Below are 14,549 nucleotides of genomic sequence, written 5' to 3'. Positions count from 1 at the left end.
AGGCCTTATATCAAGTGATGGGTTTTGCAGATATCTGATGTCAGATGAAAATGCCCCAGTCTTCCTAGATCGTTTAGAACTTTACCAAGAAATGGACCATCCTCTGGCTCACTACTTCATCAGTTCTTCCCATAACACTTATCTCACTGGCAGACAGTTTGGTGGGAAGTCTTCGGTAGAAATGTACAGACAGGTTCTCCTGGCTGGTTGCAGGTGAGGAACTCAAGATGGCAATTTGTTTTTTGTGCATGATGCCCTTCAGTTTAATTTACTTTTCTCTGAAAAATAGGAAATAGTAATCAGGATGAAAAGGACATTTGTTTTTTCCCTTTAATGGATTATCATGGTCATTTAACCTTAAGAAAAGAAGGACAGTATCTCTTCGAGAAAAATCTACAGTCATCCAAAAGACTTTACTGTAAAAAGACTTTTCTTTACTGTAAATTTAAAATATGCCCCCAAAACTACAAAAAAGAAAACATGCATATTGTAAGAAGACATGTTGTGTTTTTTGTTGATTATAGGTACTTGTTATTAGCACCATGCTCTAGCCAATTGAGCTAACTGGCCATTGATTATAGGCACTTGTAAATTAGCTTTATTTGATGTAAAAGTTCAAAAATTTAGTTCTCTGAGAGTAGAAATTATTGAAAATGGTTTTTGTTTTATAGAAACTGGCAAATATTTGAGATTTAAAATATGGCAAAAATGATGAAAGTGAAAAATAAATGTAGTTACATTATGTTTTTTTCTTGATTATCAATTAAACAATAATTTAATTTCGTTAATTCACGATTTTTTTGGATATGGAAATACGTTAAAAGAAATTAACTGTCTTCCATTTGCATGCCTCCTCTGAATACTTGAGTATGAATCACTAAACATTTTCTGAAATGGCCAAAGTAACATTATCCAGCCTATCAAAATTCAAAGTAATTTTAATGTCATCTAAAACCCAGCCCACATTCATATTTCCCCAGTTGTCCCCAACCAAATTGTCTTTTTTTTTTTTTTAAATTGAGACAGAGCCTTACTTTGTTGCCCAGGCTGGAGTGCAGTGGCATGATGTGAGCTCACTGGAACCTCCCCTCCTGGGTTCAAGCAATTCTCATGCCTCAGCCTCCCAGGTAGCTGGGATTACAGCCTCCCAAGTAGCCATCACACCTGGCTAATTTTTGTATTTTTAGTAGAGATGGGGTTTCACCATTTTGGCCGGGCTGGTCTCCAACTCCTGATCTCAAGTGATCCGCCTGCCTAGGCCACACCATGCCGGGCCCCCAAATTGTCCTTTATTGCAGTTTTGTCACAAGTAGGATTTCATCCAGAACCATAATGCTTGTTATATTTCTTAAGTCTCTTAATCTCACTCAGACAATCCCTTTTTGATAATACCAACCAGATGAGGAATATAATGTGGTTTTAACCTGTATATGCCATGAAATAATCAGGTTACTTAATTTATTCAATTTTCTGTTCTGGAAGAAAACAACTTATTTTGATGTCTTTCTTTTAATTTGTATGCACACTATTTTATTGTAAAGTTTCAATATTGTAACTTCACTATGTCCCTAGATGTGTTGAACTTGACTGCTGGGATGGAAAAGGTGAAGACCAAGAACCAATAATAACTCATGGAAAAGCAATGTGTACAGATATCCTTTTTAAGGTAACTTTTAAAATAATTACACAGACTTTTCCAAACTCTGTGAAAATGCAGGAAATAGGGAGATGGAGAAGAGAAAACAAATGATTCATTTTCTCAAGCGTCATACCTTCATATTCTCTTCTTTCAGTCTTGAGGAAAAAGTCAAGACAAAGATCTTTTCCACTGAATGTCCCCTTCATGATACTGTTCTTGCTTTCAAATGGTGACTGTGTTACGTAACAAGATTTCCCTGGCAGAGTTTACCTAGTTTTAGTTACCTTAGAAACAGTGTCTCCTTTTGTTATCTACTTATTTGCTTATTTACTTTGCATTATTCCTAAAGGACTTCAAGGTGGCATAAAAAGATAAATAGAATACAGGAATAAAATAGATTGTAAATAGGGCCTACAAGAATAAGAGAGGCCAGGCGTGGTGGCTCACGCCTGTAATCCCAGCACTTTGGGAAGCCGAGGCGGGCAGATCACCTGAGATCAGGAGTTGGAGACCAGCCTGACCAACATGGAGAAACCCTGTCTCTACCAAAAATGCAAAATTAGCCGGGTGTGGTGGCACATGCCTGTAATCTCAGCTACTCAGGAGGCTGAGGCAGGAAAATCTCTTGAACCCGAGAGGTGGAGGTTGCAGTGAGCTGAGATTACGCTGTTGCATTCTAGCCTGGGCAACAAGAGTGAAACTCCGTCTCGATAAATAATAAATAAATAATAAGATAATGAGGTTAGACAAATCAAAAGAATGAAATTCTGTGGTTGGTAAATGTCAGCTACAGCTGTCTGTCGGTTTGGTGTAACTCAGGATAGGTATTACAACACCAGGAGCAGCGGTTCTCAACTCCACCTACATGTGAAACATCACCATGGGTATTTTCAAAAACATAGCTGCTGCTGGGCATGGTGGCTTACGCCTGTAATCCCAACACTTTGGGGGGTGGAGGCAGGTGGATCACTTGACGTCAGGAGTTCAGGATCAGCCTGGCCAACATGGTGAAACCCTGTCTTTACTAAAAATACAAAAATTAGCCAGTGTGGTGGCATGCACCTGTAAACCCAGCTGAGGCAGAGTCAGGAGAATTGCTTGAACACAGGAGGCAGAGTTTGCTGTGAGACCAAATCATGCCATTGCTCTCCAGCCTCAGCAACAGAGTGAGACTCTGTCTCAAAAAAATATATACATACACACACACACAGATGTCTAGATGCTATACATAGTATTTCTCTTAGCCAAGATGTTGGAGAGTTTTGACCAGCAATGAATTCAAGATAATACTTCTTGATATGTACCAAGAGTATTTTCAAGTGGGAAGCCATGAATTTGCACAGCCAGGAAGAATAACTAAATGACTACCTCAGCCATAAGGAATGCCTCAATAAAATATTTCAAGATTATCTAACCTTGGGCTTTATCATGTCAAATGGATTTGCCTAGATAACTATCGTGAAATATTTTTCTGATTAACTGAATGATGAGATTTGCCCTGAGATTAGCTACAAACCAGTAAGAATTTGGGGATTTTTACCAAATATGATGCTCTGGTTGTAGAAGTGCTGGTTTGAAGCCTTTCTTTCTAAAGCTAAGCAGAGACAGGGCCAGCCATCTCTTAAAGCCTCTCCTATTCCATGGAGAATAGTGAAAGGGAAGATTATGTTTAGCTCCTTCAAATGTTGTTTTCTGTAATTAAGTTCTGTGTTACAGATGGGGGGTCAAGAACACTTCTATGTTTCACTTACATGTTGTTTGACCAACGAGAACCCCTTCTCCCGACCTTGTAACCAGGCTAATAGGAAACAAGGGATACTGCAAATGTCACGTTAGTACACAGAGGTCTACATCAAGTTAATGAAGTGTAGCCCAAGACTGATTTCCAAACACAGGGGAAAGTCAGTAAAAGCCTCCAACAGTCCTTAGGTTACTACCCACACTTTTCTGCATGAGGTGGGGAGGAGTCATACAGTGGTCTGGAGTGAAAACCTCTGTGCCAGAGATCACCTGCTCCTCAAGAAGAAAGGTGGACTCTGAACTCCTGGCCTGGCAGATTAACAAGCCATAAACTGGCATGCCATTTAGGTGAAATCTCTTGTAAGTTAATAGCACCATAATTCTGGAGAAGTAAAAGATAGCTTAAAAAATTGTCATTAACCATTAACTGCACCCTGGCTGTAACCACAGGGAACTCAACCTGTAGAGGTATTAAGGTAGATGGGGGCTCCAGGTCTGAATTGCTGGAATTGACTTTCTGAAAGACTCAATTAATAGTCTCTGAATAGTTTTGGGTGCCTTAATTTTTTTGCTCTTTTCTCTCATTAACTTTTTTTTGTCTTTAAAGGATGTAATTCAAGCCATCAAGGAAACTGCATTTGTCACATCAGAATATCCTGTAATTCTCTCCTTTGAAAATCACTGCAGGTATAATGACCCATTCTGCCACAAGTCTCTATGTGGTATTGTTTCCTAACCCCTAATGCCCACTCCTGCTCTACATCTTTTTAAATAGCTGAATAGTTTGTTTTGTGAAGTACTAAGTTCAAATAATTCTTCGGCAAGGGCACCTACTCTTATGCAAAGCAAAAAACAACAAAAAAAGAAAAAAACAGCAAAATCAAAACGACCCTTGTCCCCCCAAACTAAATCATTTTAATGTGTTTCAGAAATACTTGTTCCAAATAAAAGTTCAGAGATTGGGAAACCTTAAAGTTCCATTGAGTTGGAAGATTTGACAGTGTATTTGAAATCAGATTTGATGAACTTGAAAGACATTTTTTATTCTTCTTTCCAGCTCTTAGTTTTGGAACAGAATCTCCTTCTCCTTCTTTTAAAATTATACCAGTTAAAGTTTTTGATACGTCTCACATTAGCATTAAGAGGACAATAACACATTTTGCCAAGTGAGAATCTTTAATTACCTAGGAATGAGTGTTTCTTATTCTTGGACGGTTAATGGGTGTTTGAATTTACAAATGCCACTCTTTTCTCTCCAGCAAATATCAACAGTACAAGATGTCCAAATATTGCGAAGATCTATTTGGGGATCTCCTGTTGAAACAAGCACTTGAATCACATCCAGTATGTATTTTTAGCAAACCATATTTCTAGCATGAATGGATTGTTTTGAAAATTTCTGAAGGGTCAAGTAGTACTGGAGGACTAATGCTAAAGATCTTCATATTTATTTAAATCCTTTGGTACAGAAAGCTTACATCATGCTTCAGAGGGATGTAAAGAGACACAAAATAAACATCTGGTTCAATTTAATTTGGAGGATCTTTGGGTCTTACGGTTTTCAGATCTCAGTCTTAAAATTTCATAAAGCACCCAGGCCAAGAGTCCAGATTCAGGTCAGTCGTTCTCAACTTCAGTTACATGTTAGAATCACCTGCAAAACTGTTAAAAACACCTGTGCCAGGGCCCCACTGGGAGGATGATTTAATTGATGCAGTGGCAGGCCTGAGCATGGTGTTTTAAAAGCCCTCCAGGTGAACTGTATATGCACCCAGGATTCACAACCCATGGGAGGCTCGTGCTGTGGAAAGTGCCCTGGATTGATGTCACGGCATCCTGAAGTTCATGTTCCTAACTCCAAAATAAATCACTGGGCAATGTTGCACATACATTTTTGAACTTCATTTTATACCTGCCAATTTCTTCATAAAGAACATTTACCTGTGCTCCATAGATAGGCTTTATGAGATCTATGAATTCATTCTAATTGCATGCAGTTTTTTTGTATATACTCATTCTAGAGAGTTAATCAGATTTTTATAAGGATCCATGACCTCCAAGAGATTAAGATCCATGATCACAAGATGTTATGAGCTCCAAGGCAGCTAATGAAATCAAAGTAGAAAGACCTGCTATTGACAGCAGCACCTGATGGGCTCAAATCTGGTAGCATGAGGTAGTGGCAGAAGAACATCACAGCAAATGACAGCAGGAAGGAGCTTTGTGCTACATGTAAACACTTTAGGTGGTTTAACAATGAGGTTCTTTTCAGAAATGTGTCTATGGGAACTGAAAAATAACATGAGAGACAAGGATATCTGTATCCTTTGTCCCCCTTCCTTCTTCTCTTGAACTTGCAGAAGCAGTTGCCGCAGGTGTCCTGCCCATATCCTTGCAGTGCCTCCTGTTTCCCTGAACACTGGCCTGACTTTCCACTGCCAACATCTGCAGCTTTTTGCCTGAGAGTGAGCTCTGGTCACTGGAGCCTGCTCTGCCACACATGAAAGACCAGCAGTGCCAGGGAATTATCACCCCAATCCCACGCTTCATCCCTCCCGAGGTGGGATAACCCTGAGCACCTGCTCTTCTCTGCCTCCCGGGGTTTCCCAGCAGGATCGTGCTCCAGCTGGCTGCAGTGATAACACACCCTTGATGAGCTGCCTGTCTTCTTTTTCTCACTTTCCCACACTTCTGTTGGAGTTTCCTTCCAAGTAGACGACCTGGTGCAATAATACTTCTCTGAGGCTGATTTTAAGGGAACCCAAACTAAGAAACAGCTCTGATTTATTTAATTTGTTTTTACCTAGGCCCTCCATTTATTTTCCTGATTAGGTTAAGGTGATTGCTTTTGTGGAAAGATCACTGTATTCTTAGCGAAGTGATGTGCACATACTCTCACCAGCTGAAGGGTGTCCAGGTTCTTGGCATCTTGAACAAAGAATTGGACAAAATGCACAAACAAAGCAAGGAAAGAATGAAGCAACAAAAGCAGAGATTTATTGAAAATGAAAGTACACTCCACAGGGTGGGAGCAGCCCGAGCAGAGGGGCTCAAGAGCCCCATTACAGAATTTTCTGGGGTTTAAATACCCTCTAAAGGTTTCCTCTGGTTACTTGGTGGCCGCTCTATGTAAATGAATAGGATGAAGTAAAGTTATAAAGTCGTTTACTTGGCGTACATCCTGTGTAAATGGAGAGGATATTTCCTGTCATAGCTGAAGTGTTTCCATTTGATTTAGTTTTAGGAAGTCAGCATGAATAGGCCTTATACTCCCTGCCTCCAGACCCTATTCTCGTTTGAATACAGGACAGGTGTTTGGGGAAGCATGGGTAGTATAAATGGGAATAAGACCTGCTCCCAGAGCTAGAGAGCTTTCAACCTTGGGAGTGGGAGCAGGACACAAATGTGAACACATAACTAGAAAAGAAGATGGCCTGTGATGCTTTATGTGTTGGAGATGTCCTGGTACAAGAGAGATGACTGGGGAATGGGCCAGTTACACCACGCTGCTGGAAGGAAACAGCATTTCAACAAAGGGTTTTATTTGAGGCAAGACAGTCATATGAGTGCACAGTGCCTTACATATAATAAGTAGTCTAAAAGCAAGTTTTGAAAATGAATGGATGGGTGGAAGAGTGGGTGGGTGGGCATATAGAGAGATGGGTGGAGGAGTGGGGAATGGAAGACTAGATACGGGATGGTTCTGTAGATCAGAGGTGATAGCATACAGGGGCACCTCCTTTGCAGATATAAATCTAAGTAAATGATGCTGTAGTCAAGTTCAGATTCCAGGAATTGGAACAACTCCCTTCTTGATTCCCTCATCAAACCTACAAAACCACAAAACCACAATCTCAAGTGTTGAGGGTTGGGTCATCCTACTGAGCAGACAGGCTTACTATACAGCCTGACACTTGGGGGGATATGGGGGGCCTCTCACTTGGGAAAGCTAATTCTGAACTCAGCTGTCACAATTGTCCCTTGCACTTTACCAGATACTTAAAAGGTGCAAGGCCCTCTGGGGAGCAGAACCCCTCCCGCACACATCCCAGGCCAGACCCCTGCTCCACTGGGGAGGTTTGAGCAGCTCTGCACACCTCTGGAAACTATGTGGATATCAAGTTTGCAGCACTAGTCTAAGAAAAAGCTGAATGGGTTTGCTAATTTGGGTTGGGGAGTGAAAACGGAAGGCTGTGCCGCCTGCCATCTAGTGGGTGTTGGGTTGCATCACTCCCAGGCCTCCCAGGCTCCTCCTGGGCTGGGAAGGAGAATGGAGAAGCACAGCCCTTCCTTAATTCAGCTCTTTCTGTTTCTCTCTAGCTTGAACCAGGCAGGACTTTGCCATCCCCCAATGACCTCAAAAGAAAAATACTCATAAAAAACAAGCGGCTGAAACCTGAAGTTGAAAAAAGTAAGTGAAACACACACATATATAATGGAAGCATACATAACATGTGTGGACGTTTCAGCTGTTTAGAATTCAATTTATTTTAAAACCACTGATTTTTGGGGAAAGGGTGTAGGGCTGATGTTACAGGTGCTTTTCAGAGCAAGATTGCCACATTTCCATTTAAATTTAATTTCCACATCAATTAATTCATGCGGTAGGAAAAGCATATCTATATATTCACATACCAGAATTTGGAGAGGGCCCAAGGGAAATTGAGAGGAAAGTAGAAGCATTTTAGAATTTATCAAGATATAAGGAACCAGCATTTTATAATTTTATACACTCTAAATTCCTCATAAGTTTCCCTTTTCAGTTTGCCCCTGTGCTCTATACCTATCGAGGGATACTAGGTACATATGAGTGTGTGACTGTGTATATGTGAATAGAGAGATCTAGAGACAAATGATTTTATATAAACATGTTTCCTTTTATTCTCCCAGGATGATTTCCTTGAAAATATTTTATTTCAGAGTGTATCCTAGTTCAGTGAATTAATGGTATCAAATATTGGCATGATTACACTGCATTTTCCCCCCAAGTATTCTAAATGAAAATTTTAAATTATGTTAATGACAGTTTATCTTATTACAAAAGCAATAATGCCATAGAAAAATCAGGACAATGAAAAGCGTAAGAAAGTAACAGCACTAACATATATTATGCACATATTCATATACTATAGACACAGGTACGTAATGTACATGTCTCGATATATACCTACATTTTTAACGTAACTGAGATCATATTAGTGATACTGATTTTAAAATTTTAAAATTTAACCGAGGAAGTATACTTACATCCGCAGGATATAAATCTACATACTAACTTTAATCCTAATGTATGAAACACTATATAGAATTTAATATATATGACATAGAATTGTATGCATTTATTATAGCATGATGTAACCAGTCCCAAGTTGATGGATTTTCACTACTATAAACATGCTTGAATGTTATTTTGTATGTTTGTGCAACCCTCTCCTTGAAATCAGTTGGTGCAATTAGAGTTATTCAGTCAAAACATATGTATTTTTTATATTGTGATATAGTTTGTTATGCTTTCTTTTAGGAAAGTTCTACCAATTTAGACTCTTCACCAGTCATATATGAGAGTGCCTGTTTCCCACCAATATTCTTAATGCTGGCTGTTGGCCATTTTCAAATGTGTGTCCAACTCATAGAAAAAAATTGGTACCTTAGGGGTTTTTTATTTGTGTGTCTTCAATAACTAGTTTTTTGCATATTACTATTTGTGATTTGTCCCTATGTGTTTTCCCATTTTCATTATTTTGTTTACCTTTATCTTTCTGACTTAGAGAAAAATATTAGTCTTATTTTGCATAGTAGGATATAGTCCCCATTAAATCAGTTGCAAATATTTTTTCCTGAAGTTTTGTTGCCAACCTGCCTATTTTCTATCAGTTCCCCATAACTGTTCATAAACCTTGGTCTGTGCCAGATTCTCCAGATTATGGGCTTTTGTTATCTAGCCTTAAATCCTTCACAAGGATTGAACCTCCTCTCAAACCTGGTGACCAGAATTTTGGGCATTTCACCCATGTCCCCGCAATTCTTCATTATGTGTATATAAGGTGGTTGTTGCAGGTTTCTTACAAGGTCGAGACCACCAGGAAAGGGCGAGAGAGAGATCACTGCTGAAGCTTAGGAACATAGCGCCTTGGTGCCTGAACATTCTATCTCCTCTCCCTTTTCACGTCCTCCTCAGCGTCGATCTCAAGGCCTAGGGTTTGTACGTTACCTAGCATCTGTCACCATCTCTTTGCGTGTTTTTGCTAACAGAACAGCTGGAAGCTTTGAGAAGCATGATGGAAGCTGGAGAATCTGCCTCCCCAGCAAACATCTTAGAGGACGATAATGAAGAGGAGATTGAAAGTGGTGAGCTGTTCGCTTTTATTTTAAGTTACATGCTTTGAAAATACTTTTTAAATAAGAAAACCAGGCTGAGCACAGTGGCTTAAGCCCATAATCCCAGCACTTGGGGAGGCCAAGGTGGGAGGATGGTTTGAGCCCAGGAGTTCAAGACCAGCCTGGGCAACATTTCCGGAGAGATGACACCCATGTCTACAAAAAATAAAAAATTAGCCAGATGTGGTGGCCTGTGTCTGTAGTCCCAGCTACTGGGGAGGCTGAGGCAGTAGGATCCCTTGAGCCTGGAGGTTCAAGGCTGCAGTGAGCTGTATGTAATCGTACCACTGCACTCCAGCCTGGACAATAGACTGAGGCCTTGTTTCAAAAATAAATGAACAAGAAAACCAGGAATTTCTTTCAGAAGACCCTTTTATATAATAATGCTGTTTTAATTCTTCATAGAAATATTTTGGTATTCTTGGTATTTTGCCAAATATTTCCCATTTTTTTCTGGCTACTAAGTTTTAATGGCTTTGTCATCTCCCTTCCTCTTGGTCATTCAGCTATTCAGCAGAAATTCATAGCCAGAGAATCCTTGAAGCCCTTGCTGTAGTAGGCAGAGGAAGCAATATAAGGAACATTTTGCAATCCCTTTCTATAGAAAAAACATGAACTTCAGTCTTGTTAATGATGACGGTAGAGAGGCAAGTAATGGAAGAGACCGTCAGGCAAATGACTGATTTGTCTGCACAAAGTGAACTGGAAACTAAAAGCCAGTATTAAAATTTCAACTTCAAATTCCTTCAAATAACCAGCTCATCAGAATTATCTCTGTGTAGCTAGATAATTTTAAGAAGGCAGTCTTGCTTAAAATATTTGAATATGTGCTATTACCTTCTCTTTTACTTTGATCACATAGCAACAATCATAATGTTCAGTTGTAAATGGGTCATTTGAGAGTTTGGGGATGATTTTAGAGAATTATTTGTTTGTTATTTGTCATGAGAATTGATGAACAAAATGACAAGGATTTGCGTCGGTTATACAATGCCTTGGATTTATATACAGGCATACCTTGGAAATATTGCAGATTTGGTTCTAGACCCCTACAATGAAGTAAATATTGCAAAAAAGTGATTCACAAGAATTTTTGTTTCCCAGTGCATACAGAAATTATATTTACACGGTACTGTAGGCTATTAAGTGTTCAATAATAGCATTATGTCCAAAAATGTAACTTAATTTAAAAATACCTATTGCTTAAAAATGCTAACAATTATCTAAGCCTGCATTAAATTGAAATCTTTGTGTGGAGGGTCTTGCCTTGAGTGATCAGGGTGGTAGTTGCCAAAGATTGGGGTGGCTGTGGTAATCTTTTAAAATAAGACAACAATGAAGTTTGCTGCATCAGTTGACCCTCCCTTTCACAAAAGATTTCTCTGTAGCATGCAGTGCCATTTGATGACACTTTACCCAGAGTAGAGCTTCTTTCAAAATTAAAGCCAGTCCTCTCAAACCCTGCTGTGATGCCTTCTCAACTAGGTTTATGTAATATTTTAAATCCTGTGTTGTCATTTCAAGAATGCTCACAGTATCTTTACCTGGAGTAGATTCCATCTCAAGAAACCACCTTCTTTGCTCATTCACAAGAAACAACTCCTCATCTGTTTAAGTTTTATCATGAAATTGCAGCAATTCAGCCCCGTGTTCAAGCTCCTTTTCAAATTCTAGTTCTCTTACTCTTTCTACCACCTCTGCAGTGACTTCCTCCACTGAAGTCTTGAACCTCTCAGCATCATCCATGGGAGTCTCCCAAGCTCCTATGAACATTGATATTTTTACCTCTTCCCATAAATTATGAATGTTCTTTCTTAATAGCATCTAGAATGGTGAACACCAGAAGCTTTTCAGTTTACTTTGCCCAGATCCATCACAGGACAGACATTCTCTTTTAGGAAAGCTAGACATAGAGCTAAAAATCCAAAAGTTGGAAGAATTAACTAACCTTATTGAAGACTCCTTAATAAAGACTCCTGACTGTGGAACAGACTTTATAAGTGACTCAGTTGCATGTCCGGTCCTTGGGTTTGACATTACTCCCAGAGAAAAGTCATACTGACTGACTTTCATTTGTTTTATGTGGCAGGGAGGGGCTAGGAGGCTAAAGATATCTGATACTACTCAGTTGATACTTGTTAGTATGGTCATCTGTTACTATGCAATAAACCATCCCCAAATGTAGGGGCTTATAACAACACCTTATCATTTTCTGTCATAATTCTGTGGGTCATCTGGGCTCAGGTTGGTGGTTCTCCCTTGGGTTTCTCATGCTTTTGTTGGCAGATGACATCTGGGGCTGACTGGTTCCCTTGGGCGGGTTATCCAGGACGGCTCACTCACATGCTGTTAGTGGATGCTGGCTGAACGCTGGGAGCTCAGCTGGGCCTCACTGACCATAGTACCGCTGTGGCCTCTCTCTGTGATTTGAGCTTCTCACAGCACGATGGCTAAGTCCCCCAGATGGACCATCTAAGAGCCAGTGTCCCAAGAGGCAGGAAGCAGAAGCTGCTAAATTATTTAAGAGCTAGGCCTGGAACTAGTGCAGTATCACTTCCTCTATGTTTTATTCATCAAAGCAGTCTCAGGGCCCATGCAAGTTCAAGAGGGTGAGTGAGTGACAAAGTCACGTTGCATAAGAGCACAGAGGAGGGCAGATGATATGGCAGCTGTTTTTGGAAAATATAGTCAGCCATGATGCCTACTATATTTTTTCACATTTTTTTTTTTGCAAATAATAAATCTAAACAAGATTTAAGAAAAATATATTTGCAGAAATATATTTCAGACGATCAAGAAAATACTCCTAAGATGCAAAAAAGATGACTATTCAGTAAAACCAGTTCCTTTAAGTTAAATTTCTTAAATGGTAATTAAAATATGTAAGGCATTACCGATACGATAATCCAGTAAAACTAACTGCAGAAATAATGGAATAAATTAACAAGAAAACAGTGTTAATGATAATTACTACCATCGTTGTACCAACAGTGGACCAGGCAGTTTAAATTACAGCCTTATCTAACCTGTATACAGCCTGATGAAATGGGTATTATTATTATTATTATTATTATTGAGACGGAGTCTTGCTCTGTTGCCCAGGCTGGAGTGCAGTGGCGCAATCTCGGCTCACTGCAAGCTCTGCCTCTGAAATGGGTATTATTACACCAATTTTTCAGATGAGGGGACTGAAGCTTAGAGAGATAAAGTATTTTGCACATGATCCCACAGCGGGCAACCGATTGCACTAAGATTCAATCCTGGAGCTACCTGATTCCAGTCAAGACTTTTTGTACCTTACAGTACTGCCCTTTCAATTCACAGGAATATGGTAAAAACATAGATATGCAAAAAATACTTTTTTTAAAAGGAGAAAGAATAGAACGAATGAAAGTCAAAGATGTGATGTTTCCTAAACACACACAGTCATCTAAAATTAGCATCAGTATGGCTTCATGTATTATTCTTAAAGGTGCTTTCCCACCATCTACATACATATGGTAATTATTCCTCCAGGCAGAAAAATATTTGCCTCTAGTGACTCCCATGTTATTCCAAAATATACTTGAGATTTGGGTTAAGTTTTAACAGAAATAACCACATGATTTAGTATCCATGTAGGAAAGCACCTAAGGACAGAATCATCCACCTAGATGGCACAAGGCTCTTGTTTCACCTGTTATGTGTGTGATTCTTAGGTTGCCTCAGTAATACTTGGCTTTGGTTCTGGTCAACCAGTCGGCTATAATTACCTTAGTGCCACTGTATGAATCTACTATCTATGTGTGACTAGAATCTCTAATTTAAATACATCAACACAGCAGGCAAGGGGAAACCAAGCATAGTTCAATAGGGGAGGCCTGCCTGGAGGCTATAGAAAATAGAAAAGGCTTTCAGTCAGTGAAAGCAGGTGCCCAGGCATTAGGCTGGATTTAGATTCAGAAGGACACATGGCTCCCAGGATAGGAGACAAGTAGTGGGGAATATCAAAATTGTATGTGGTTATAGGTGTGTCTGTGCATATCTGCACACTCAGAAAGTGATCATGTATTCATACAATTCTCTTAAGGTGGTTATTAAGTCTCCACCACTTGTTTGGGGCACGCCCCTTGCCTTCAAGTAGTTTACATCTGTATGGGCAGTTTAGACTAGACATAAATGAAATGAAAATTTAATAGTGACATGAGAAGTTTTGAAATCTTGATGACTGACTGTAGGTCATGGAAACCTAGTCCTGGAAGAACTGTGCTAAGAATTCAAGAGACAGGTAGATCCATTATCTTGCTCTGTGATTTCAGACAAGTCAAATCATATCTCTGCATCTAGTTCCTCGTTTATAAGTAAAGACAGATGCTGGATTAGATTATTTTAAGACATATTCCAGTTCCTCAAATCCTTTTCTTCCTGCCTAAGCCTTACGATGACCTGCTTCTTGTTGTTGTTGTTTGGATTTTGTTTTTTAATCGTCTGCCTCGAGAATATCCCTTCATCAGAATTATCAGCTCCAGAAGAGGAAGGTGGCTGTTTCTTTTCCTCACCCTCTTCCTGTGCCTGGAATAATACTTCACAAAATGAAACAGTCTATCTAGAAATTCTGAATCCAGATACTACCAGTTGAAAGATACCACTGTTTTACTATGACTAAGAAAGAAAAAATAGGTTCCATTCACTGGAAAAAAACCATCAGTTGAAGAACACCCTACAATATCATAAATATTAAAATACAAAAAAGTACATCTTAGAATCAGTGAAATCATTTTTCATTTACTCCTATTCTTTCATTCTCCTTTGT

General features: G+C 39.4%; 1 protein-coding gene across 18 annotated transcripts in view; it reads left to right on the top strand.

Moving 5' to 3' along the window:
• Positions 1 to 14,549, top strand: part of PLCB4 (phospholipase C beta 4) — a 411,579-nt gene that overhangs the window by 317,008 nt on the left and 80,022 nt on the right. For all 18 annotated transcript variants that reach the window (XM_032142697.2, XM_032142694.2, XM_058432941.1 and 15 more), the window contains 6 exons: positions 3 to 213; positions 1,573 to 1,666; positions 3,987 to 4,066; positions 4,639 to 4,723; positions 7,700 to 7,790; positions 9,632 to 9,727. In XM_032142697.2, coding sequence (XP_031998588.1) covers positions 3 to 213; positions 1,573 to 1,666; positions 3,987 to 4,066; positions 4,639 to 4,723; positions 7,700 to 7,790; positions 9,632 to 9,727 — 657 coding nt within the window. The remainder of the gene's footprint in view (positions 1 to 2; positions 214 to 1,572; positions 1,667 to 3,986; positions 4,067 to 4,638; positions 4,724 to 7,699; positions 7,791 to 9,631; positions 9,728 to 14,549) is intronic.

This window comes from Hylobates moloch, unplaced genomic scaffold (genome assembly GCF_009828535.3).
Source record: "Hylobates moloch isolate HMO894 unplaced genomic scaffold, HMol_V3 SCAFFOLD_21, whole genome shotgun sequence".
NCBI lineage: Eukaryota > Metazoa > Chordata > Mammalia > Primates > Hylobatidae > Hylobates > Hylobates moloch.
Note: the sequence above shows the minus strand (reverse complement) of the source record. Positions and strands in the feature narration are given on the sequence as shown.